Source organism: Pristiophorus japonicus, unplaced genomic scaffold (genome assembly GCF_044704955.1).
Source record: "Pristiophorus japonicus isolate sPriJap1 unplaced genomic scaffold, sPriJap1.hap1 HAP1_SCAFFOLD_270, whole genome shotgun sequence".
Taxonomy (NCBI): domain Eukaryota; kingdom Metazoa; phylum Chordata; class Chondrichthyes; family Pristiophoridae; genus Pristiophorus; species Pristiophorus japonicus.
In genome coordinates this window covers 735176-763117 of record NW_027252450.1, presented here as the reverse complement: position 1 = coordinate 763117, position 27942 = coordinate 735176, and the positions used below count along the sequence as shown (strand labels likewise).

The following is a 27942-nucleotide window of genomic DNA, read 5'->3' as shown; positions in this document are numbered from 1 at the left end:
AATTAACTGAGCAATCGTGGTCCTCTAGATACAGCAACAGAATAATTACTCAAAGTCTTCTCTGGGCTGACCCATCTGCTGCGTGCAGTTAGTGCAAGCTTGATTCCGTCATTGCTAAATTTAATCTGTTTCCTGTGACAATTGAAAGCTCTGCTAAAAGCTGTTGCTTGCAATTCCTCAGCAACACCACCATAGGCATAGAGTAACAATGGCACAGACGGAGCCCATTCTGCCCATCGTGTCCATACCGTCTCTCTGTAGATCATATATGAATGTCTCTCTCCATCTCTCCCTGCTCTCACTATTTATAAATATATATATATATATATATATACACATAAATCTTTCATCTCTATATGCATAGCTCTTTGGCTCCGTCTCAGAGACATAATGCATTTGGTAGATCCTTCTCTCTCTATAAATAGTAAAATAAATAAATATATATATATATATATATCTTATATATAAATAATATATATATATATATATAGAGAGAGGGTTGTGTTTTTGTGTGTGGGGGGGGGGGGGGGGGCGGGGCGGGGGGCGTCTACCAAATGCATTATGTCTCTGCGAAGGAGCCAAAGAGCTTCCAATTAATTGCGTTGTTGGCGGCATTTGTTGGAATCAACTGCCCTGTGAATAATGTAGCAATAAGTCTTATTGTTGTGCTTGTGTGTAATTCACTAGACTGCACTGCTATTGTATGTGATTGCTTCAAGGCACTGCTTACTATATGCTGAAGGGATATTAGACAGATAGATAGATAGATGGAGAGATGGATAGATAATAAAACAATAATAAATAAATAAACAAACAAACCAACAAATAAATAAATAAAGGACTTGCATTTATATTGTGCATTGTACGATCACCGGACGTCTCAAAGCACTTTACAGCCAAGGAAGTACTTTTCAAGTGTAGTCACTGTTGTAATGTGAGAAACACGGCAAGCAATTTTCACACAGGGAGTCACACCAACAGCAATGTGATAACCAGTTAATTGGTTTTTGTTGCGCGATAAGCATTGGCCCAGGACACGAGGATAACTCCCCAAATCTTCTTCTAAATAATGGCCAGGGGATCATATACGGGAACTTGAATCAGCAGAAGGTACCTCGGTTTAACATCTCATCTGAAAGACGGCACCTCCGACAGAGCAACACTCCCTCAGTACCGCCCCTCCATCAGTGCAGCACTCCCTCCGTACTGTCCCTCCGACAGAGCAGCACTCCCTCAGTTCCGCCCCTCCAAAATAGCAGCACTCCCTCAGTACTATCCCTCCATCAGTGCAGAAATTCCTCCGTACTGTCCCTCCGACAGAGCAGCACTCCATCAACGCTTCACTGGATATTTGTGCTTAAAAGTGAGATATGAATCCTTAACCTTGTGACTCTGAGGCGTGTGTGGTACCCACTGAGCCACAGCTGTCACTAGTGCACACTTTTCAAACTCATGTTCTTATATGTAATTATATGTGCTGACAGATCAGGGGTGTTATTTAGTGACAACTTCACTAATGTTAACATTGCCCTAACGGATTATTTCAGATTTCATGATATCTGTGTTGCAATCGCAGTTACGACAACAACAACCACATCATATCCGTCTTCTTCAAACCGAGGACTAAGCTAATTAAGGAAGTAAACTATCTCGCTTTTTCGGAGTATCTGAACAGTGTGCGCCAATCTAATTAAAACATGTTTACTCTCTCAGTTGTCCTTGGGATGGGTGAGTATGGGTCTAATGTCTGGTACCTTTCACTCCTCGAAAATCTTTATGTCAGGGAAAGTTTAAATGAGTGATTCAGAAACTGCTTGCGATTGACGAACTTCCAACACAGGGTGTGGCATTTTTTTCGAATGAGCATAGTCGATCAAATTCGACCTGTATTTTGAAATAGTGAAAGTGTGAAATAGCAATTCACTGGGTAGAAACTGGATGATGTGCTCTGGTGGCTTAAAAAATAAATCACACAGATGTCTCTCATGATCTGGACACTATTTTCATCAAGTTTTAATAAGCGTATTAAAGGAAGAAAGAACAAGGAAATTTTGGTTGCTATAAGACTAATCCAAAGACATTCTCTCTAAATTACTTCAAATGGAAAGTGTTGTAAACACTCAATAGGCCAGGCATTATCTGTGGAGAGGGAGCAGAGTTAACTTTCAGGTCGATGGCCTTTCATCGGAACTGGGAGTTGTTAGTGATGGACAGCTTTTGAGCAAATACATCTGGCTGGATATACGGGATAGGGAAACAACAAACATAGATAGCGTTGTGATAGGGGAGAGGATTTGACTGATGCAATGACCAAATAGATAATGGTGTAAGGGAAATGGGGGTGATAATGGGCCAAGTCTAGAGACACATATTTGGGTCCAGATATTTATAAATGGTTGCACTAGAACAGGGAAAGGAATAATGGAAAACAAACCAAGCGCAGAGGCTTGAGCTGGTTGTGAATTTGGTGGAAGAAAGGGTGGTAGACACACAAGGTATGGATATTGGTTCGAAATGTGTTCTGGGAGGGAAGCAGTAACGCCGGATGTGCGGAAAGAGAAGTGTCTGTGAGAGGATCCCATTTCCAGTGCTTATTTTAGAATCTCTTTTTCTCTAATGTCTTTCAGTTCCCTTGAAATTTATCGAACTAAAATGCTAACTCTGTTTCTGAATAAGTGATGTTATTCGTTCCTTTAAGAACATCTTGACTCGTGATAGTACAGTGCTCCAATGAATGATTCAAGATAACGTGATATCTAGTTTGCAAACTCGGTTGCTACAGCAATTGCCACATCATATCCGTTATCTGCAGAACAAAGACTGAGACAATTAAGAAAGTAAACTATCTCAGTACTTTAGTGGATCGGAACAGTGTGTGACAAACTTAGAGCATGTTTACTCTCTCAGTTGTTCTTGGGATGGGTGAGTATTAGTCTAGTGTCTGGTACCTTTCACTATACGATGATCATTATGTTATGAAAATGTTCAAATAGAGAGTTCCACAAACTGTTTGCGATTGGGGAAGTGCCTGCACAGGGCGTAGCTCGCAAATCTTTTTTTCTAATGAGCAACGTCACTCAAATTTGATGTATAATTTGAAATTGTAAAAACGTGAAATAGCAATTTAAAAACTGGATGATGTGCGCTGGTAGTTGAAACGTAGAACACAAAGATAAAATGTTTCTGATCATCTGGACACCCTTTTCGTAGAATTTTAAAAAGTGTATTAAAAGAAGAGGGTTTCAAATAGCTTGGCAGGGGGATGGGAACCGGAGAGTAAATTCAGTGGCGAGAGAAGCAAAGCTGGAATTGGGCAGTAAAAAAGTAGAAAGTAAATTTGGAAGACAGAGGAAAGAAGGGCTGGAAAATAGACAAGGGAGTTTGGCACCACTAAATGGTATATACTTCAATGCAAGGAGTATAGGGAATAAGGCAGATGAGTAGAGATCACAGATTGACACTTGGGAGTATGATATTATACCTATCACTGAGGCATGGCTGAAAGAAGGGCAGCTGAACATTCCTGTTTACAGGTTATCAGACGGGAAAGAGAGGTGGTTAAAAAAAGGACGTGTCCGCACGATTGATTCAATAAATTATTACAGCTGTGAGGAGGGATGAAATGTTAGATGGGTTGAAATGTTAGATGGGTTATCAAACGAGGCCATTTGGGTCGAATTGAAGATTAGAAAAGGGGCGATCATAATATTGGAAGAATAGACTCCGAAACTGTCAGAGTAAGATAGAAGAACAAATATGTTGGCAAATTGCTGCGAATTACCAAAACTGTAGAGCTGCAATAGTGGGAGATTTGAACTACCCGAATATTAACTGGGAAAAGAACTGTGAATGGTACAAAGGGTGCGGAATTCCTAAAATGCATTGAGGAGAACTTCCTTAGCCAGTATGTAACACGCCCAGCAAGGGAGAGGGCAGTTCTGGACTTGGTTTTGAGGACTGAAGATGGGCAGGTGGAAGGGATATCGGTGGGAACATATTTTAGTGCGAATGATCGTAATTCAGTAGGATTTATGGAAAAGGACAAAGGTGTTCCATGAAAAAAAGTTCTCAATTGCGATAAAGCCAATTTTGCTGAGCTGAGATGCGATTTGGCCAAAGTGGACTGGAATCGGCTACTTGATGGTAAATCAGTGTCAGAGCAGTGGGAGGCATTGAAGGAGGAGATGCTCAGGGTACAGGTCAAGTCTGTTCCATTAAATAAAAAGGGTGGGGCTAACGAATCTAGAACCCCCTGGATGTCAAGGGACATACAGTGTAAGATAAAGAATAAAAATGAAGCTTATGCAGATACCGAGAACTCAACACTGCTGAAACTCTACAAGAATATAAGAAGTGCAGTGGTGCAATTAAAAACTATATCAGGAAAGCGGAGAGAGCAGGAAAAAATTTTGGCAAGTAAAATCATGGAAACCCCAAAGATGTATTATAAATACATTAAGAGCATGAGGATAACTAAAGAAAGAGCGGGACCATAATGTAAATATGTTTGTGGAGGCAGAAGAGTCTTGTGAATACTTTGCATCTGTTTTCACAAAAGAGAGAGTGATGCAGACAATGCAATGAGGGAGGAGGAGTGTGAAATAATGGCAAGATGAACATAGCGAGAGAGGAAGTATTAAGGGACTTAACAGCTTTGAAAGCGAATAATTCTCCAGATACGAATGAAAATTATCCCAGGCTGTTAAGAGAAGCAAAAGATGAAATAGCAGAACTTTAATTTAAATGAATCTTAAGTATGTAGTGTATTTTTCTATTTTATATTAGCGTTTTGTGCGTTTGCGGGGGGAGGGGGGGTGGGGTGGGGTTCATTCATAATAATAGGAACTCCAACTTACGGAGTTTCCATTCTTATGAATGACAAAATACTCTACCTGGATTGGCTGCCCAGAGCCATGTGACCCCAGCTCCAGCAGACGGATATCCCAGCGCGCACGCGCTCCGATGCGCAGGGAACGAAGGCCTCAGGATCGGAAGTTCGAGCGGGTGCAGCACCTTCCGGTAAGTGCACATTTTTTTTCTATTTACCAGTCGTTTGCCCACGGGAAGACCTCGATCGGAATTTCAGGCACATAATATCTTTCTTTCTTTCTTTCTTTCTTTGTTTCTGTCTTTCTTGCTTTCTCTCTCTCTTTTTCGCTTTTTCTCTTTCTGTCTCTCTTTATTTCTTTCATTCTCTCTTTCTTTCTTTTCTTCGTTCTTTCTTTCTTTCGGTTCATTTATGTGTCTAGTTTAATATTTGCATCTAATACAATTCGCACGAGCCCATCACTGTTTCCCTGCGTCCAAGAGCATGGGCCATTTGCCTACTGCTCCGGACCAGAGCCGGCCATCTCTCTTTCCATTTATGTTCCCTCCTTTTCCTTTTAGAAACATAGAAACATAGAAAATAGGTGCAGGAGTAGGCCATTCGGCCCTTCTAGCCTGCACCACCATTCAATGAGTTCATGGCTGAACATGCAACTTCAGTACCCCATTCCTGCTTTCTCACCATACCCCTTGATTCCCCGAGTAGTAAGGACTTCATCTAACTCCTTTTTGAATATATTTAGTGAATTGGCCTCAACAACGTTCTGTGGTAGAGAATTCCACAGGTTCAGCACTCTCTGGGTGAAGAAATTCCTCCTCATCTCAGTCCTAAATGGCTTCCCCCTTATCCTTAGACTGTGTCCCCTGGTTCTGGACTTCCCCAACATTGGGAACATTCTTCCTGCATCTAACCTGTCTAACCCCGTCAGAATTTTAAACGTTTCTATGAGATCCCCTCTCATTCTTCTGAACTCCAGTGAATACAAGCCCAGTTGATCCAGTCTTTCTTGATAGGTCAGTCCCGCCATCCCGGGAATCAGTCTGGTGAACCTTCGCTGCACTCCCTCAATAGCAAGAATGTCCTTCCTCAGGTTAGGAGACCAAAACTATACACAATACTCCAGGTGTGGCCTCACCAAGGCCCTGTACAATTGTAGCAACACCTCCCTGCCCTTGTACTCAAATCCCCTCGCTATGAAGGCCAACATGCCATTTGCTTTCTTAACCGCCTGCTGTACCTGCATGCCAACCTTCAATGACTGATGTACCATGACACCCAGGTCTCGTTGCAGCTCTCCTTTTCCTAATCTGTCACCATTCAGATAATAGTCTGTCTCTCTGTTTTTAACCACCAAAGTGGATAACCTCACATTTATCCACATTATACTTCATCTGCCATGCATTTGCCCACTCACCTAACCTATCCAAGTCGCTCTGCAGCCTCATAGAATCCTCCTTGCAGCTCACACTGCCACCCAACTTAGTGTCATCCGCAAATTTGGAGATACTACATTTAATCCCCTCGTCTAAATCATTAATGTACAGTGTAAACAGCTGGGGCCCCAGCACAGAACCTTGCGGTACCCCACTAGTCATTGCCTGCCATTCTGAAAAGTCCCCATTTACTCCTACTCTTTGCTTCCTGTCTGACAACCAGTTCTCAATCCATGTCAGCACACTACCCCCAATCCCATGTGCTTTAACTTTGCACATTAATCTCTTGTGTGGGACCTTGTCGAAAGCCTTCTGAAAGTCGAAATATACCACATCGACTGGTTCTCCCTTGTCCACTCTACTGGAAACATCCTCAAACAATTCCAGAAGATTTGTCAAGCATGATTTCCCTTTCACAAATCCATGCTGACTTGGACCTATCATATTACCTCTTTCCAAATGCACTGCTATGACATCCTTAATAATTGATTCCATCATTTTACCCACTACCGATGTCAGGCTGACCGGTCTGTAATTCCCTGTTTTCTCTCTCCCTCCTTTTTTAAAAAGTGGGGTTACATTGGCTACCCTCCACTCCATAGGAACTGATCCAGAGTCAATGGAATGTTGGAAAATGACTGTCAATGCATCCACTATTTCCAAGGCCACCTTTTTAAGTACTCTGGGATGCAGTCCATCAGGCCATGGGGATTTATCGGCCTTCAATCCCATCAATTTCCCCAACACAATTTCCCGACTAATAAGGATTTCCCTCTGTTCCTCCTCCTTACTAGACCCTCCGACCCCTTTTATATCCGGAAGGTTGTTTGTGTCCTCCTCAGTGAATACCGAACCAAAGTACTTGTTCAATTGGTCCGCCATTTCTTTGTTCCCCGTTATGACTTCCCCTGGTTCTGACTGCAGGGGACCTACGTTTGTCTTTACTAACCTTTTTCTCTTTACATATCTATAGAAACTTTTGCAATCCGTCTTAATGTTCCCTGCAAGCTTCTTCTCGTACTCCATTTTCCCTGCCCTAATCAAACCCTTTGTCCTCCTCTGCTGAGTTCTAAATTTCTCCCAGTCCCCGGGTTCTCTGCTATTTCTGGCCAATTTGTATGCCACTTCCTTGGCTTTAATGCTATCCCTGATTTCCCTTGATAGCCACGGTTGAGCCACCTTCCCTTTTTTATTTTTACGACAGACAGGAATGTACAATTGTTGTAGTTCATCCATGCGGTCTCTAAATGTCTGCCATTGCCCATCCACAGTCAACCCCTTCAGTATCATTCGCCAATCTATCCTAGCCAATTCACGCCTCATACCTTCAAAGTTACCCTTCTTTAAGTTCTGGACCATGGTCTCTGAATTAACTGTTTCCTTCTCCATCCTAATGCAGAATTCCACCATATTATGGTCACTCTTCCCCAAGGGGCCTCACACAACGAGATTGCTAATTAATCCTCTCTCATTACACAACACCCAGTCTAAGATGGCCTCCCCCCTAGTTGGTTCCTCGACATATTGGTCTAAACAACCATCCCTTATGCACTCCAGGAAATCCTCCTCTACCGTATTGCTTCCAGTTTGGTTAACCCAATCTATGTGCATATTAAAGTCACCCATTATAACTGCTGCACCTTTATTGCACGCACCCCTAATTTCATGTTTGATGCCCTCCCCAACATCACTACTACTGTTTGGAGGTCTGTACACAACACCCACTAACGTATTTTGTCCTTTGGTATTCTGCAGCTCTACCCATATAGATTCCACATCATCCAAGCTAATATCCTTCCGAACTATTGCCTTAATTTGCTCCTTAACCAGCAATGCTACCCCACCTCCTTTTCCTTTCATTCTATCTTTCCTGAATGTTGAATACCCCTGGATGTTGAGTTCCCAGCCCTGATCATCCTGGAGCCACGTCTCCGTAATCCCAATCACATCATATTTCTTAACATCTATTTGCACAGTTAATTCATCCACTTTATTGCGGATACTCCTTGCATTAAGACACAAAGCCTTCAGGCTTGTTCTTTTAACACCCTTTGTCCTTTTAGAATTTTGCTGTACAGTGGCCCTTTTTGTTCTTTGCCTTGGGTTTCTCTGCCCTCCACTTTTCCTCATCTCCTTTCTGTCTTTTGCTTTTGCCTCCTTTTTGTTTCCCTCTGTCTCCCTGCATTGGTTCCCATCCCCCTGCCATATCAGTTTAAATCCTCCCCAACAGCACTAGCAAACACTCCCCCTAGGACATTGGTTCCGGTCCTGCCCAGGTGCAGACCGTCCGGTTTGTACTGGTCCCACCTCCCCCAGAACCGGTTCCAATGCCCCAGGAATTTGAATCCCTCCCTGTTGCACCACTGCTCAAGCCACGTATTCATCTGCGCTATCCTGCGATTCCTACTCTGACTATCACGTGGCACTGGTAGCAATCCCGAGATTACTACTTTTGAGGTCCTACTTTTTAATTTAGCTCCTCGCTCCTTAAATTCGTTTCGTAGGACCTCATCCCTCTTTTTACCTATGTCGTTGGTACCAATGTGCACCACGACAACTGGCTGTTCTCCCTCCCTTTTTAGAATGTCCTGCACCCGCTCCGAGACATCCTTGACCCTTGCACCAGGGAGGCAACATACCATCCTGGAGTCTCGGTTGCGGCCGCAGAAACGCCTATCTATTCCCCTCACCATTGAATCCCCAATCACTATTGCTCTCCCACTCTTTTTCCTGCCCTCCTGTGCAGCAGAGCCAGCCACGGTGCCATGAACTTGGCTGCTGCTGCCCTCCCCTGATGAGTCATCCCCCTCAACAGTACCCAAAGCAGTGTATCTGTTTTGCAGGGGGATGACCACAGGGGACTCCTGCACTACCTTCCTTGCACTGCTCTTCCTGTTGGTCTTCCATTCCCTATCTGGCTGTGGACCCTTTCCCTGTGGTACGACCAACTCGCTACACGTGATACTCACGTCATTCTCAGCATCGTGGATGCTCCAGAGTGAATCCACCCTCAGCTCCAACTCCGCAACGCGGTCTGTCAGGAGCTGGAGGCGGATACACTTCCCGCACATGTAATCGTCAGGGACACCGGAAGTGTCCCCGAGTTCCCACATGGTACAGGAGGAGCATAACACCCGACCGAGCTCTCCTGCCATGACTTAACCCTTATATACACTTAAATTGGCAACAACAGTGTTAAAAGTTACTCACTGATATAGAAGAGAAAAAAGAAAAACTACTCACCAATCACCAGCCAATCACTTACCCTCTTGGCTGTGACGTCACCTTTTGATTTCTCTCTATCCTTCCCTGACTGTTCTCCCTATCATCATTCCTCCTTTCATCTCTCCTGCCTCGGAAACTATGTCCTCACAAATGCATACCACAATCCTTCATTACAACTAAGGGATGTTATTAATTCATTTAGTGACACCTTGACTAATGTTAATGCAGTGCACGAATTGGTGACGACAGCTGACGTGATATCTGGTTTGCAATCTTGGTTGCTATGGCAACAACCACGTCATATCCGTTATCTGCAAACGCAGTACCAAGACTATTGAGAGAGTAAACTATCTCGGTTCATTGAAAGATCTGAATAGTGTGTGCCAAGCTAATTACAACATGATTCCTCTCTCGGTTATTCGTGGGATGGGTGAGTATGGGTCTAGTGTCTGGTATATTTCTGTACTCGAAGATCTCTATGTCAAGGAAAGGTTCAAATAGAGAGTTCCGCAAACGAATGAGCAGATTCGATTATATTCCAACTATATTTTGAAGTGGAAACGTGAAATAGCAATTCACAGGGTACAAACTGTGCTCTGCTCGCTTAAAGAAACCACACGGATGTTTCTCATGATCTGCAGACTCTTTTCGCAGAGTTTACAAAAAGCTTATTAAAGGAAGAATGAACCAGGAATATGTGGCTGCCAAGAAACGAATCCAAATACAAATTATTTATCTAAGTGACGTCAAACGGAAAGTGCTGGTGACACTCAACAGGCCAGGGATCATCTGTGGAGAGGGAGCAGAGCTATCCTTTCAGGTCGCTGACCTTTCTTCAGAACTGGGAGTTGTTCGCGATGGGCAGCTTTTGAGCAAATACATGTGGCAGGATAATCATGACCATAGGTGGTCCCTCGAAACAAGGATGATTTGCTTCCACGCCAAAAAAGGGATGAGTTCACAGGTGTTTCAATGAAGGACTCGAACTACATCCTCAAGGGTGGATGATGGCTGTGCGTGGATTTTTTTTTAACGTGTGGTGACCGTTGCACACCAGACACCACACGGGCTTGAAAGCGCTAGGCCTTGGTCCAGTGGTAAGATTACCCAAGACGACTGGAGATCATCTCTGCTGCATGGACCGAGGGGCAGCTTCGTGACAGGGGGAAGGATATGACTGATTCAATGCCAGAATGGATGATGCTGTCAGGAAAATGGGAGGGTTAATGGATCAAGTGTAGAAACACATATTGAGTCCAGTATTTTTTAAATGATTGCAGTAGAACAGCAGAGGGGAAGGCACCCTGGAACATTGAATAAAGTGGAATGGCTTCCCCGGTTCGGGAATGTGGCAGAAGAGACTGAGGTAGACCCCCAGGGCCGCAGAGAGTTAGAAATGGGAACTGGGAGGGTGGTGGCGATGCCGGAAGTGTGGAAAAATAGGTTTCTGGGAGGGGATCCCCTTTCCCTCCTTATTTTTAACAGCGCTTCATCTCTAATATCTTCGAGTTCTGATTAAATATTCGAACTAAAATGGCAAGTTTGCTTCACTCCACGCAGATGCTGCCTGACCCGCTGAGTGTTTCCTGCATTTACTGTTTGTATGTCCGATTTTCTGCATCCATAGAGTTTTTCCGTTATCTATCCGGCTTATCAATGGCCCTGAAATTCCGGTGTCCCGGGTCCGATCGAAGTTTCGATGGAGCCGGGAAGGCATCGGAAAAGCCGGTTTTCAGCACGCAATGCTTATGCGCTGAAAACCGGGCTTTTCCGATCTGTCAAGTTTCTGGCTGGACAGATCTCGCGCATATCGGGAGGGAGGACACTTGCAGGGCAATATTTCCGCTATTTACGCATATCTTGCCCAGCAAATGTACTCAAAAATCTTGCGCCTGAAAAAGCAGGTATACAGCTAACTTTTACAGGCGCAAGTGTTTAAAAACATACATAAACATTAAAATTAAATTAAATAAACACATATGAAAACATATTTTATTGTTAGAAAGCCTCCCTACTACGGTAAGTTTATTTAAAGGCATAATTTTATAAACTTTTAAAAAATCAGGAAACTAGTTTTTTTTATAAGAAATTTAATTTAAATGAATCTTAAATATGTAGTGTATTTTTCTATTTTTTATTAGTGCTTTGTGTGTTTGGGGAGAGGTGTTTCTCATTCATAATAATGGGAAATCCAACTTACGGAGTTCCCATTATTCTGAATGAGAAAATACTGTACCTAGATTGGCTGCCCAGAGACATGTGACTCCAGCTCCAGCATACGGACAGCTCAACACATGCGCTCCGATGCGCAGGGCGTGAAGGCCTCAGGATCGGAAGTTCGAACGGGTGCTGCACCTTCAGGTAAGTGCGCATTTTTTCCCCTTTTTTCAGTAGTTTGCCCACGGGAAGACCTCGATTGGAATTTCCGGCCCATAATATCTTTCTTTGTTTCTGTCTTTCTTGCTTTCTCTCTCTCTTTTTTGTTTTACCTCTTTCTGTCTCTCTTTATTTCTTTCTTTTATTCTCTCTTTCTCTCTTTCCCTCGTTCTTGCTCCATTTTTTCTTTCTTTCTATCTTTCTTTCTCTCTTTCTTTCTTTCTGTCTTTCAATCCTTTCTCTCCTTATTTATTTTTATCTCTTTCTTTCTGTTCATGTGTCTGTCTCAAATTATGCATATCTGTTTTTGTGCTAGTCTTGAAAATGTAGAACATTTTGTATCCAGTACGAAACAGAACGGGACATTTCAAAATGTTCCTTTTTTCCAGGGTTATACAATTTGTTGCTTTATGTAGTAATATATTTATGCTTGATGTTGTTTGATAACTTTCAATTTTCATATTCCACTTTACTTGTACTGAATTACAATGGTACAAATGAAACTGAGAAAATTCTGATGTCTATTTAGGAAGTAGTAAAATCCGAGCTCTGAGAATTGCTGGATTTTGCTGCAGATCAATAGGTTATTGATGGGTGGAATTGTTGATTTTCTCCATTTGGTTCTCTTTCAGTTCATATGCAGGTGCTGACTGGACAAAACATTCGTGAGTATTTGACATTAATGTGAATAACCTGTTTCTCCTTCATTTCTTCTTAGATTTATTAGTGCCTATTGTATGTTTATGGTCCTTACTTCTGGTCTTGCCCTCAGCTGAAAACATTTTCGCTATGTTTACCATACCAAACCCTTTCATAATCTTATATACCTCGATTAGGTCGCCCGTCAATCTTCCATTTTCTAGATAAAAGATCTCCAGCCTGCTCCATCCATCCTGATAGATAAAACGTCTCCATTATGTTATCATTCGAGCTAAGTTTTTGATAACTCTTTACTACCCATATGTCCTTTTTATAATAATAGACCAGAACTGTTCTCAGTGGCACACTTTTGGACTTGCTATGGTTCGATACAAGTTTGACATAACTTCCCTGCTTTTCAATTCTATCGCTTTAGAAATGAACCTCAGTGCTATGTTTGCTTTCTTCGTGTTTTATTAACATGCGTCGCTACTATCAATGATTTGTGTATCTGCACCTCCAGATATCTCTGTTCTTCAACTCAATTTGGACATTTATTTTACAAGGAATATGTGACCTTATTCTTCTTGCCGAAATCTATTACATCACACTTGTTTAGATCGAATTTCGTTTGCCAATTACAGGCGCAATTTGCATGTTTGTTAATGTCTTCCTGTATGTTGTCACAGTGCTCTTCAGTATTTACTTGGTAGGTAAGGTTGTGGGTTCAAGTCCCACACTAGGAACTTGAGCACAAAATATCTAAGCTGACGCTCAAGTGCTCCATGTGGTCTAACCAAGGTATAAGGAGTCCAGAAATGTGCACAGTGCTCCAAGTGTGGTCTAACCAATGTATAAGGAGTCCAGGACTGTGCGTAGTGCTCCAAGTGAGGTCTAACCAAGGTACATGGGGACCAGAACTGTGCACAGCGCTCCAAGTGTGGTATAATAATTGTTGTATACAAGTTTAATGAACTTCTTAGCTTTTCAATTCTTCCCTTCTAGAATTGAACACCAGTGCTCTGTTTGCCATCTTATTGTCATATTAGCTTGGGTCACAACTTTCAGTGATGTGTGTCTGTGCACCCACTGATTCCTCTGTTCATCAAATCTATTTATACATTAACTTTTCAATATATATGTGACCTCCTTATTCTTCCGACCAAAATGTATCACATCGCACTAGTCTATAATGAAGTTCATTGCCAATTACAGGCGCATTATGCAAATTTATTAATGTCTTCCTGTATTTTGTCACAGTCCTCCTCTGTGTTAATTCAATGTGGACCACACTCGCCCCAGAGTCATCAGTTGTGGGTTAAAATCCCAGTCCTGGGACTTGAGCACATAACTATAGGGTGACTCTCCCAGTGCAGTGCAGATAGAGCGCCGCACTATTGGAGGTGGCGTCTTTCGGTTGAGACGTTAAACCGAGGCTCTATCTTCCCTCTCAGGTGGTCGTAAAAGATCCCATGGCAATACTTGGAAGAAGAGCAGGACAGTTATCCCCGGTGTCCTGGCCAATATTTGTCCCTCACACAACATAACCAGAACAGATTATCTGGTCATTATCACGTTGCTGTGTGTGGGAGCTTGCTGTGCGCAAATTGCCTGCACGTTTCCCACATTACACCAGTGACTACACTCCAAAAGAACTTCAGTGGCTGTAAAGCGCTTTGAGACGTGTGGTGGTCGTGAAAGGCGCTATATAAAGGCAACTAGTTATTTAACTTCACCTCCCAGTTTGGTGCCACATTGTACACGTAGTACTTGGCTGATGATACCAATGACATCGATTGATTAATGCGTTCCCTGTATAAACTGAGTTGACTTTGTATTCCTCAGACGATTCAGAAAAGCCAACCTTGCATTTGAATCCACACTATGGAGTGTTCTTAAAAGGAGAGAACATAAATTTGAAATGCCACTGTCGCTGTCCCCTCACAACGAACAATTATTACAACAGTGATCATTTTTGGATGGAACTGGACCCTCAGAAAGGACAATGTGAGACCTCTTTTAATTTAACAGCAGAAAAGGGCTATGAAGGAGGTTACACATGTGAATGTCTGCTCTCGGAGAATGGACAATGGATACACTCAAAAAGGAGCGACCCTGTTCAGATAGTTGTTCGAGGTAGGTTAGCAAAATCAATTCTCCACAATGGGCTTCCATCAGTTTGTGATTTCCGAGCGATCCAGCAGACGTGAAGGTCACTTGGGCTGAATTCATATTGGCCATTGGAGGTTGGTTTACTATCCAAAGGCCTGTACATGGATTTGAAATTGATGTTGTAAATTTGGGTGGAGTTCAGTTTAAACTCCAGCTCCAGTTCAGTCTAGCATTTAATGTACGTGGCAGAGGCATGTCATATCCTCGAAAGTTCCCCCAGTTTTCTCTTCTTATGCGAAGACATGTCACCCCGCCTTTTCCAACCTATAGAAAAATCCAGCGCTTTTCATTCATGGACAGAGAGTGCCTCTGGCCGACGCCAAAAGCCTTCAATATGCTTCTGGTCTGAGAAGCTGCCCTTCCCACTCCACATTGATCGGTCTAGCGGAATATAAGCATTGGTTAAACGTGTTTTTCAAGTTAAAACCAATCGCATGGAGTCCAAACCTTCTACTGAAGCGGGACATGAATTTGAATTGGGAGAGTCTATATAAATATATCACTAAATGTATAATTTCCGATGCTGTAAGGTCCCCTGTCCTTATGGCATTTGGAAATCAATTACAGTTGCTTAATTCTATGTCATTGGGAATCATTGTAGCCTGCCACTGTTTGATGCTCTTTGGGAGTAAGGGTGAGAATTTTACAGCGAGTTTCCGCAAATTGTCCACATATCTGTTTGACGTTAAATGCTGCCTTTACGTGGGAGCAAATTGTAATAGTATTTTGAGAGGCTGGTGTACAAATTCTCACCCTCTACCGGATACCACCGATCAATGTGGAGTGGGAAGGGCTGCTTCTATGAGCACCATTGTGCATGGTGCTCTTTTACAACCTGTTTAATATTTAACTGTGTATGCCAAACAGGGAAAACCAGCAACAGATGCAATTGGAAGTGTGGTTTGTAACGAGGCAGAATCGTTTGTGAAACGGTGGGTCTTATAGGGTGAGTGAGTGCTAATATCGATGCACTGATTACAGAGAGGGTTTACACTGTGAGTATCAGGGGAATAAATGAGTGCCTCACGTGTCAGAAAGTTACAGGAATCCGCTGGTTGTAAACAGTTTTCTGTTGTTCAGTTCAGTAGCAATGGTTATGGTTATAAATCACTTTATTGTTTTCTACTTTTACATAACAAATAACCTGAACGCAGAGTATAATTTCTTCAGAGTATAATGCAGTTTATAAGCAGAGTTTGTCAGCAGTTCCGAGTGTAGGCATACATTAAATAAGTTTCTCTCTTTTTCTCAAACTGTAACAAAATACATTATTTTTTATACAGTATTCTTTTTTTTATCAAACTGGAATTGGCCTGTCCTTATTTTGTAGCTTCCGGGCCGTGCACTTTCCTTCACCAATTCATACGCACACATTTATCGTACATCAAGATTCGCTAGTTTCCCGTCAATGCACAGTCCTTCAGCCGATTCATACCCACACAAATTTACATTGTTTGTCCATCAACAACCTCTCATGTCACCTGCAATAATATGTGGTTACATGTTTATAGTAAGCCAACTATAGTCAGCCTTACTTCAATCTTGAGCACTGGCAGTTGCAAAGTGTAATATATATCTCTCGCTCTCTCTTTCTCTCTCGACTGATGCTAACCACATTTTTTCTGCGCACTGAAATAACTAAACATGAACACATTTCAGCAACCGAATTAACCGAGTTACATTTGGAGCATAGGAACACGACTAGGCTATTCAGCCACTCGAGCCTGTTCCTCCATTCGATGAGATCACGCTGATCTGCGACCGAACTCCAGATACCTGCCTTTGGCCCATATCCCTTAGTACCTTTGGTTAATAAATAGCTCTCAATATCCGTTTTAAAATTAACGATGAATCGAGCATGAATTTCCGTTTGCCAAAGAGAATTCCAAAGTTCTACTGTCCTTTGTGTGTAGAAGTGTTTCCGAATTGCCATCCTGAAAGGTCTGGCTCTACTGTTTAGACTATGCCCACATGTCCTAGAATACCAAACCAGCGGACATAGTTTCTCTCTATCTACCCTATCTGTTCCCCTTAATATCCTGAAAACTTCGATCAGATCCCCCCTTAACCTTTTAAATTCCAGGGAATACCCGACTAGTTTGTGTAATTTCTCCCTGTAAATTTATATATATATATGTTACACCATATATATGGTGTAACATATCAAATTCATGTTCAGAAAGAATGTGTAGTAAATTTACGTGCTGAGAGATCAGGGATGTTATTCATTCATTTTGTAATCACTACACTGATGTTAACACTGTGCTCTAATTGATGACTACAACTAACGTTATATGTGTTGCTGCAATCTCAGCTACTGTAGCAACAGTCACATCATATCCCTTATCTCCAAACGAATGACGAAGGCAATTAAGAAAGTAAACTATCATGGTACTTTGGGATGGGTGAGTATGGGCCTAGTTTTTAATAAATTTAGTTACATATGCCAAAAAAATCATAGGATTATATAGCCAGTCTGTGCCAGTCTTTATGCTCCACTCGAGTCTCCTCCCGTCTTTCTTCAACTAAATCTATCCACATAACCCTCTATTCACTTCTTTCTCATATGCTTGTCTAGACTACCCTTAAATGTATCTATTCTATTCGCTTCAATCATTTCTTGTGGAAGCGAGTTCCACATTCTCATCACTCTTTGGAAAATAATTTTCTTGTTAATTCCCGATTGGTTTTCTTGGTGACTATTTTATGTTGATAGCCTCTAGTTATGCTCTTCCCCACAAGTGGAAACATCCACTCAGTATCCACTCTATCAAAACTTTTTATATTTTAAAGAACTCTATTAGGTCAACCCTCAGCCTTCGTTTTTCAAGAGAAAAGAGTCCCAGCATGTTCATCCTTTCCTGATATTTGTACCCTCGTATTTCTGGTATCAGCCTTGTAAATCTTCTCTGCACCCTCTCCGGTGCCTCTGTATCCTATTTATAATCTGGCAACCAGAACTGTACGCAGTGCTCTAAGTGTGGTCTGGCCATGGTATATGGAGAGCAGAATTGTATGCAATGCTCCAAGCGTGGTCAAATCAAGGTATATGGAAACCAGAACTATACGCAGTGCTCGAAGTGTGGTCTAACAACTGTATATGTAGACCATAACTGTACGCAGTACTCCAAGTGTGGTCTAACCAAGGTATAACGAGACCAGAAGTGTACGCAGTACTTCAAGTGTGGTCTGTCCAAGGTATATGTTGACCAGAACTGTACGCAGCACTCCAAGTGTTGTCTCTCCAAGGTATATGTAGACCAGAACTGTATTCTGTGCCCCAAGTGTGGTCTGTCCAAGGTATATGTAGACCAGAACTGTACGCAGCACTCCAAGTGTGTTCTCTCCAAGGTATATGTAGACCAGAACTGTACGCAGTGCTCCAAGTGTGGTCTCTCCAAGGTATATGTAGACCAGAACTGTACGCAGTGCTCCAAGTGTGGTCTCTCCAAGGTATATGGAGACCAGAACTATACACAGTACTCCTCGTGTCATCTAACCAAGGTATATGGAGACCTGAGTGTACGCAGTACTCCAAGTGTGGTCTTTCCAAGTATCGATGCAGGTTTAGCATAACTTCCCTAGTTTTCAAATCTATCAATTGAAATCCGATAGAGAAAGATCGTCCTGAGAATGGGAAGGCAGTTGAAGAGTTGAGCTAAAGGAAAGTCAGTTTGTGCAGATTGAATGGAGATGTGCAGTGAGCGGCTACACAGTTTTCATTATTGAAAGCAGATAAAAACAGAATGAACAAAATATGCTGGAACCAAAGAAAGAATCAGTACTTCCTGGTTTATACTGCTCTCTCGCCATCCTTAACGTGTAGGTAATAACGAAATGCCATGAGGTGCAATCGGACAGATATTGTTCTAAAACCATCCTCATAAGTTATTCAGTCGAGTTTTGCAGCACAATTGCATACAATACTTTTGTTACAGAGAGTCTCTTGGTGCCGACTATCGACATGGACCCAGATTCCGGCACTGCTTCAAATGGAAACAATGTGGCCATTTCCTGCAAAGGTGACGTTCGCTCTGGAGGGGGGACATTTCACTTGTACAAAGATCGCAAAGGAAATCCTGTACAGTCTCGTACTGTGACCGGCGGTGAGCAGATTGTGACCTTCACCATAAATACCCGAAGCGAAGGCTCTGGAGGAAATTATAGTTGCCGATATCAAACAGAGGTTGTTGGACATTCGAGAGACTCGCCGTTCAGCAAAGACGTGGCGATTACTGAGAAAGGTAGGGACCAAAACATATCAAAAACAGGTTGTATGTTCGTGTATCTCAAAGTCTGACTCGTTCGTTCATATATCGTTAATAAAGGTAGCCAATGCCATTTAAAATTGAACCGAGGTGTACAAGTTTCCCTGCAACAGTTAACTGGTGGTTTGTTATTGATCTCCTGTCAAAACCTTTCTCTCGATTTCAAAATTATTTTTCTTATGTTCAAATCCATCCATGGCCCCTTGCCCCCTACAATTCTCATCACCTGTTCAAATCCCTCCATGACCCTCACCCCCTCCGGTTTCCTGTAATCTCCTCCCGCCCCACAACCCCCCGTGATGTCTGCGCTCCTCTAATTCTGCCCTCTTGAGCATCCCTGATTGTAATCGCTCCCCCATCGGTGGCCATGCCTTCTGTTGCCTGGGCCCCAAACTCTGGAACTCCCTCCCTAAACCTCTCCGCCTCTCTATGCTCCTGATTTTTTAAAAACTTCGCAGTCTTCTTGTACAAAGCTGCCATTACTATGAAGGGGAATAACCCCAAAAACAAAGAAAACACTCTAGGGAAATAAAAAAAAAATCTCACTTGTTTAAAATTAATAGAAATGGTATTAATTTAAATGTTTTAGAGAAAAATATATTTGTTGAACATTTTTTTAACATGTTTTAATGGTGTAAAACATGAACTGACATTAATGGGCAGGGTTTTATATTTTAAAATTAGTCATAGCATTATTTTTTTTCTGTCTTTGAAAACAATTATTTTGGGAGAAGAAACCCATATCTTGATTTTTAACAGGCCTAAGAGTTTTAAGGACGTTCGCTGGGCAGAAGCTGGGAAAATAGCCCCAATTTCTGCCCTTGGATGTCGTCCTCACCAGACTGCGTGGGATCTGTCAAAACAAATTACAAGTGCTGGATTTAGGAGCAGGTGCAGTGCACACCTTAACCCTGAACTTGCGGGGTCTCTTCGGGCACCCAGAGACACCACACTTTACGGCCCAACATGCTTATAATATATCTTTGAATTCCCTTTATGTTTCCTGCTAATCTCTTCTGCTACAATCTATTTGCCCTTCTAATTTCCTTTTTCAGTTCTCCCCTGTACTTTTTGTGCTCAGCTTGGTTCTCTACTGAATCATGACCCCAACATTTCTGAGTATCAGGCACTGTGCATAAGGGACGGTTGATCCACTACCTCCTCAAATCCCCTCTAAACGTCCTAGCAATTACTTTAAATATAAGCCCCCCGGTTATTGGCCCCTCGGCTAAGAGAAACAGTTCCATCCTACCCATTCTATCCAGGCCCCTCATAATTTTATACTCCTCAATTAGTTTTGCTAATCTCCTATTTCAAAAAAAAACAACTCCAGTCTATCCAAGTCTTTCCTCACAGCTAAAAATCTCCAGTCCAGGCAACATACTCGGTAATATCTTCTGTACCCTCTCCAGTGCAATCACATCTTTCCTGTAATGTGGTGACCAGAACTGCACGCAGTACTCCAGCTGTGTTTTATATAGTTCAAGTATAACTTCCATGTTCTTGTATTTTATGCCTTGGCTAATAAAGGCATATATGTCGTATGCTTTTTTAATTACCTTTTCTACCTTCAGAGATCTGTGGACCGGCACTCCAAGGTCCCTTTTTTCCTCTACACTTCTCAGTGTCCTACCATTTAATGTTTATTTCCTACCCTTGTTAGCCCTCCTCAAATGAATTACCTCACACTTCTCCGGTTTGAACACCATTTACTACTGTTCTGTCCACCTGGCCAGTTCATAGATATCTGCCTGCAGTCCACAGCTTTCTTCTTCATTCTCAACCACCCATGTTCAATCTGACCCCCATAGCTTCATATTCTAGTCAATGGCATTTAATTTTGTGCACGGCGTATAACGTGCGACTGACGCAAATGAGCCAGACAACCCAAAAAGAACATCTGGGGCCACTTCATGTATCGTATTTTCTGCTGGAAAAAATGCTGACATTTCATCGTTGCAGATGAACTCTTAGAAATGTCCTCTTTTTTTAATCACTGTGTAGATGCAGACAATGGATTATTGCTTAACGTCGGCCTGGGATGTGGTGTTGTGATCATCGTTTTACTGTTTGTGGCGATTATCTGCCTCTTGATCATAAAGAGAAGTAAGTGATCATGGAAACACTATACGAATTTACATATAAACTAATGTAGTAAAAAATATGATCACACTGTGCATAAAAACCTGCAACCCCAATCCAGCATCAAGGTTGTGTAAGGTGATGGTTCATATGGCCAATGACATATGAACATAATAAAATAAGAATTAGGAGCTGGAGTACGCCATTCGGACCCTCGAGCCTGCTCTGCCATTCAATATGATCATGGCTGATCTTCTAGCTCAACTCGACTTTCCTGCACTGTCCTCATATCTCTTGATTCCGTTTGCATGGAGCTCACATAAGTATGAATGGGGATCACTTAAAAAATACACACACATGAAATACAAGAACATTACATGTTTCAAATTAATTAAAATTCCATTTATTTAAATATTTTAAACTCAAATTTAATTACTTGATTTGTTTAATGCAATTTAATGGGGCTAACCATAACCTTACCTTATTGCACAGGGTCTTTAATGTATCAATGAGTGATGAAATTTAATGGAACTATTTGTTTTCGTTTCTTACGCTGGTAAAATGCAAGTCTTAGTCGTCCTTTTACAAAGCATATGAATTGAAAATGCATTCAAAGGCAGAAGTTTGGCAAATAGCCGACCTCTCCATCAGCGAATGTCCTATTCTTTCAGATTCCTATGATCGTTCAAGAGGATTTTTGACAGATTGCAAGTTGCGGGTTTCAGCACATGCACAGTGCATGCATTAATCCAGAACTTGCGGGGCCCCTATGGGCACCTCGTACAGACCCGTAGGTCCCGAACTTCATGTTAAAGGGTGGAAGATGCCTGTGCATGAGTTCTCTTAATGCCGGGTGGCCGTTGCACACCAGTTACCACACAAACATGACAGAGCAAGGTCTTGGTCCAATGGCAAGGGGATCCAAGACGATTGGCGACCCGGCTGTGCTGCAACCGTGGTGGGTTAGAAAATTCCATCGACCCTCAAATGCAGTCCCATGATTAAAACAGACAAAGACATTTAAAATTAGGTCATGTATATTTTGACTTGGATTAACATATATTTAATTATTTTTTCAAAACGTTAAATTTTCATTGTAATTGCTTCATTAAAGGAACTTTTAATTACTTTAGAATGTGGGAATATTTATTTTTATTAGAATCATGTAAATGATTTAATAATTTGGCGATTTCTCATGAGCTTATTTATTTGGGGATGCCTCATGAACTTATGGGGACTCAGTTTTTAAATGGAATCCCGATAAGGTTCTGAGGAATCCGCCTTTCCAATTGGAGGATCTCGCTCACGTGATCACGAGGCTTCTGAACCGCCTGCGTCCCTGAGAACCGTGGGCTTTTACGCTGCGATAGGCCGACAGGACCTGGATCCGCAATCTAAAAAAACCCGGAGCCAGCAGCATTTTAGCATATTTTTGTGCGAGGCATAATCCAGATGTAGGCTTCTGACGGCAAATTTCGCCGCAATACTTTTTAAAGTGGCAATATTTTATGATTTTGTTACCGACACTTTGGAGTAGGAAAAGACGAATTTGTAGACCTACAACTGCAAGTAGTCAGCAGTGTTGCTATAATCCCATTGAGAGGAAATTGTTTCCATGTTAGCTTTTTCCTGATTCTATATTTTCTTGCAACATTCTGGGTGTACAAATCACCCTTCCTTGTTTTCTTTTTGGAAGGCTGTCTATGAAACCTTTGAATCTGCTTGATCTATAATAAGTATTGAACAGTGGAAATTTTGATAGTTTAGATCACATTACTGGGAAATGTAACAATTATTTTATACATCCCCATTCTTTTCTTCCAGGACAAAGAAGGAGGCAAAATAATAAGAGGTAAGAATTTAGACGAGCTTATTTGTAACACTAACGCTCTGATTGGGTCCTCCTGATCACATGGCTGATTGCTGATTAGTCCCATTGCAGAATAAGACACACCCAGCAGTTTCTATGGATTGTGTAATTTGAACCGCCTTGCCTAGGTAATCAGTGGCGTTGCAAAGTGCAATTCGGACCATTCTGACTGCTGACTCCAGACAGATTAGAGCTCTCTCACGAGTTTACATCTTCTCTCAACTCCCAGACATGTTCCTGCCTCAAGTTCCTTACCCAAGTTCATGACCAAGTCCTCTGCCATCCAGACATCCTCCCAACCCCCCACCCCCACCCCACCACAGAGGGGGAATTGTGTGTGGGTCATGGAATGTTAACATGTTCATTGCGTATCGTGAATAGTGACATTGTCCTGACCTGGATTTCTTCCATTCGGATCATTCTATCAACCACGCCCCCCTCCCCATTTAGACTTGGATCATGTTTTTCCACCATCATCACTGTACTCTCCATACGGTTTACCCCCTTCCCCCATCGAGTACCTAAGTTCCTCTTCTCCCGATTGCCCCTTCACTCCAATCCACCCTCTCTCTGTCTCTGACGCGCCTATCTCTCGCTCTCTCTGCTTCCCTTCTCTCTAACTCCTCTCTCGCTCTCCCCACCCATTGCTCTTCTCTCTCTCTTTGAAAAACTGTCTCGCTCTCTGACCCCTCTCACTCTCCCCTCGCTGCGACCCCTCTCTCTCTACCCTCTCTCTTCTCTCTCCACTTTCTCCCAACCCTCTGTCTCTGACCCCCTCTCTCTCCGACCTCTCTCTCCGCCATCCTTTCTACCTCCAACCACTCTTCCTCTCCATCCTCCCTTTCTACCCTCTCTCCAACCTCTCTCTCTCTCCCCTTCTCTCACCTCTCTCCAACCCCTCTCGCTCACCTCTCTCTGACCCCTCTCTCTCGAACCTCTCCCTTCTCTCTCTCCTCTCCACTTTCTCCAAAACCCTCTCTCCGGCCTCTCTCTCCCCATGCTCTCTACCTCCAAACCCTCTTTCTCCCCTCGCTCTCTTACCCCCTCTCCAAACCTTTTCTCACTCCAATACCCCTCTCTCTCCGATCTCCCTTTAGACCCCCATTCTCGCCACAGATCCAGTGAAGAACCTTCTCCCACAGAGCTGATCAAAGCCACACCACAGCCGCAACTGTGGCGTACTGTGCATGTGCGGCCACACTGCCGTGACATCACACATGAGCACAAAAGGAGCGTGGCTGACTTGCGCATGTTCAGAAGGCCACAGAAATGTTCTTGCAGTTAATTACTCCGTAAGGATATCATGAGACACGCTTTATTTGGATACTCATAACTTGATGCAAAATATACAATTGTACTCTAATCACTCAATTGAACTATGATTTATTACATCTGCATTGGGTACACCTTAATTTGGGGGCACATTTAGGATTTAGCATTTTTGTTTATGTTACAGAAGTAGAGCCTCTGCAGGTGGCGTTACAAGTGCCGAAGATGCTGATAACACGTGTAAGTGTAGTGTTGGCAGTAGTGGCTGGCTTTAATCAACAAGAAATGGCCAAGATTTTGCCATAGAAACAGACAGTAAGTTTGAGATTTCCGGATTTGCTTGCAAATGCTCCAAATCCCAAAGATGCTCCGGGCGGAAACTGCAGCCTCTCCGGGTTAGTACGATGTGCGCACGCGCCCGAAGTCGAAATGCAAGTTTTGGGTTTCAGCACATCGCAATCATCTCCTGGAAAAGGGGCCTTCACGGATGGAGATTTAGGCCATTTGCTCAGCGAATGTCCTTCAAACTCTTACTCCTGAGTTTTAAAGGATAGAATGATTAAATTGTATCACTAATTTCTATTGTATATACCCTGTCTATTAAGGTAAGCTTATTTTTTAACCCATTTAAACAAGGTTAAAACATTTTAAATGATATATATATAAAACTTTCATTTCAATTTTAATTAATTTTAAATATGTGAGCTGTTTTTTTAAATTATTGTGTTGAGTTTCTGTGTTTTTGGGGTACTCTCATTGATCGTAATGAGAGATGGTACAAATGGAGCTACCATTATTATCAATGAGAATATTGCATTGGGATTGCCCTTTTAAATTGGCCTTATTGCCCTTATATAATATTGGAGATGATGTTGAGCTTGCTGCACGGGCTTGATCCCAGTGTTGATCGCCCATCAACTGATTTTAATGGAATTAGTCAATTAGGTGTATACTATTAGGGCGGGCAATCGCAAATGAATGACCTACAACAGAGCAGTAAGTTGACTTTCTACCCTATTGACTCTCGCTGGAAAAGCAGGCAGAAACTAATACAAGATACATGTTCTATTTTTCAGATGACACCGCAAATCATCCCTCACATCCTGACACAAATGTAAGCATATTTCTGTTTTCAAAAACTGGTCATTAAGCTTCTCGCTCTGCAAACACCTCCTGTGGAGAAAGTGGTGGACCTGAAGTAGATTGAGTGAGGGAAAGTGATAGAGGCCGCGATAGAGAGAATGAGTGAGGAGAGAGACAGGCAAGACCGAGGGAAAGAAAGAGCGACATAATGGGATATATTGATAGAGAGAAGGAACGAGAATCACTCCGAGAGAGAAACAGAAAGAGACAGCCAGCCATCAGACAGACAGCCACAGAAACAGAGAGAGAGAGAGGGGGGGGGGGATGTGTGTGTGTGAGCCAGAGAGGGACATAACGATGGAGAGAAAGATCGAGAGTGCAAGGAAGAACGCGACGCTGAGACTCTGGCATAGTGGTTATGTTATTGGATTAGTAATGCACAGAGGCTGCAGCTAATGATCTAGGTGTATGAGTTCATGGCAGCTGGGGAATTTAAATTCAGTTTATTAAATAAATTTGGAATAAAAAGTTGACATCAGTAATGGTGACCGGAGTATTGTAATAAACCCATCTGGTTCACTAGTGGTTCTTTAGGAGAAATAAATTTGCCGTCCTTACCCGGTCTGACAGATATGTGATTCCAGACCCACAGCAATGTGGTTGGTTCTTAACTGCCCTCTCAGTTGTACCAAACTGCTACACAAAGTGAACACTTTTGGAACACCTTCAGCACAAGGACTGCAGAGGGTCAAGAAGGCAGATCACCGCCACCTTCCTAAAGGCAATTCGGGATGGGCAATAAATGCCGGCTTTGTGACACCCACAGTCCATGAATAAATTTAAAAAATGTGATGTGGGTGAGAGCGACTGAGTGAGAGAGAGATTGATATAGAGAGCGTGCAAGGGTTTGAGAGAAGGTAAGAGTCATATTATACGTGTATTATCTACATTTGCACTTTCTTCACGTTATCCATTGCAGGGAGTGTATTCCGAAGTACCAGAGAGTGACCATCAGGAGATCACCTATGCTACTTTGAATATGGGAGTTGTGAATCGGAAGGAAGCTGCCTTGGTCACTGCTGCAGAGACCAGCATGTATGCTGATGTGAAAAAGAAATAACGGCCTGGAATTTCCATGGCCTATGACCAGGTGCAGGCCTGTTGTGGAACCAAAATTAAGGTTCAACGCAAGTGTGATAACGAATCAAAGATATGTTTATTTACAAATACCTATAGCTTGGCCAAGGGAGCATGGCTTAGAGTTCCTCAACTCTCCACCAGCCCACTCAACTTTGGCTTCCAGCCATACAGAATATAAAGACGAAACCCCAAATCCGTCATCAATTACATTGGGCGCTTTTATATTGGGAGCTTTACACTTTTCAGCTACGATGGAACAAGACAGGTTTCCTGTTATTCAACACCTAGCCTAACCGCAAGGCAGCATCATGTTATTCTATGTCCATCTTTGTTAAGCTTGCCACCACATCCTCTTGCATGTGACCTACTTAGTTGTTGCTGGGCAAAATCTACTTGACATGTTTTTCCCCTGTTCTACCCAGCCTGCAATTCTATATTACTACTTGTCCATTTCTGAACACATTTCCAAGACTGCAACACTTATATCGCTATGGTGGGTTTCTAAAAATCCCACTTCAATGTCCATAAGTGCCTCACAAGTTCAGGGTCTATGCATCATCTGCGCTTGCGCAAAATCTTAAACTTGCAATCTGTTAAGAATTTTTTGGGCATATCCTCCGCACCCGCGGAAAATGGTCTTCTGCTGGTGGAGAGTTGGGCTATTTGCCTAACGCATCTCCTGAGAATCCCATTGAACCTCTTACACCTGGTAAAAGAAAATATGAGGCCTTCTTTTACCAACGTAACGGTGAAAATAAATATTAAAATAAATTGTTTTAAATCATTCAAAAACACGTAAAATAAGTCTGTTACTTTTGGCCTGATAAATATGTTTCAATTTATTTTTCAGAAAATTACATTTTCACTTTGAATGTTTAATGAAATTGTATTTTAATTAATTTCAAACAGATAATTTTTTTATTTGAATTTTGCATACATGTATATTTTGCTTGATTCCTGTTAAGTTTATTGCATATTCTGTACATACATGAAATCTCCATAAGCAGAATGAGAATACCATTTATGATTGGTTGTGTTGGCCATCACTTCTCAGCAGCTTTGATATATGTTCTTCACCAAGGCCCGTGCACACAACTGCCACCTCGGGATGCATGAAGGAAGGAGGGTCGCGATATTTACCTTTAACACCTGGAAATTAAACAGTAATTTCCATCGATAAATCCCCAGGGCATGATGGTCTGCATCCCAGAGTACTTAAGGAGGTGGCCTTGGAAATAGCGGATGCATTGACAGTCATTTTCCAACATTCCATAGACTCTGGATCAGTTCCTATCGAGTGGAGGGTAGCCAATGTAACACCACTTTTAAAAAAAGGAGGGAGAGAGAAAACAGGGAATTATCGACCGGTCAGCCTGACATCGGTAGTGGGTTAAATGATGGAATCAATTATTAAGGATGTCACAGCAGCGCATTTGGAAAGAGGTGGCATGATAGGTCCAAGTCAGCATGGATTTGTGAAAGGGAAATCATGCCTGACAAATCTTCTGGAATTTTTCGAGGATGTTTCCAGTAGAGTGGACAAGGGAAAACCAGTTA

The 27942-nt window shown here is 42.3% G+C and overlaps 1 protein-coding gene across 2 annotated transcripts; it reads left to right on the top strand.

Annotated features, from left to right (window-relative positions):
* Positions 1–1647: 1647 nt before the first annotated feature.
* LOC139247341 (leukocyte immunoglobulin-like receptor subfamily B member 3) lies at positions 1648–27225 on the top strand. Of its 2 annotated transcripts, none has more exons than XM_070871628.1 (9): positions 1648–1728; positions 12495–12527; positions 14347–14637; positions 18612–18917; positions 20946–21047; positions 22848–22875; positions 24350–24402; positions 25239–25276; positions 26225–27225. In XM_070871628.1, the coding sequence occupies exons 1-9, from the start codon at positions 1698–1700 to the stop codon at positions 26363–26365; spliced, it is 1023 nt and encodes a 340-aa protein (XP_070727729.1). In that variant the 5' UTR covers positions 1648–1697; the 3' UTR covers positions 26366–27225. The 2 variants fall into 2 exon arrangements, with proteins under 2 accessions (XP_070727729.1, XP_070727727.1); XM_070871626.1 differs by lacking the exon at positions 1648–1728 and adding an exon at positions 2545–2922.
* Positions 27226–27942: the final 717 nt, after the last annotated feature.

Bases quoted from the DNA above. Each gene is read 5' to 3' on its own strand.
- LOC139247341 (XM_070871628.1), top strand. From the start codon at position 1,698: ATGTTTACTCTCTCAGTTGTCCTTGGGATGG. The intron at 1,729-12,494 runs GTGAGTATGGGT...GTTCTCTTTCAG, and splicing joins CTCAGTTGTCCTTGGGATGG to TTCATATGCAGGTGCTGACT. The intron at 21,048-22,847 runs GTAAGTGATCAT...CTTTTCTTCCAG, and splicing joins CCTCTTGATCATAAAGAGAA to GACAAAGAAGGAGGCAAAAT.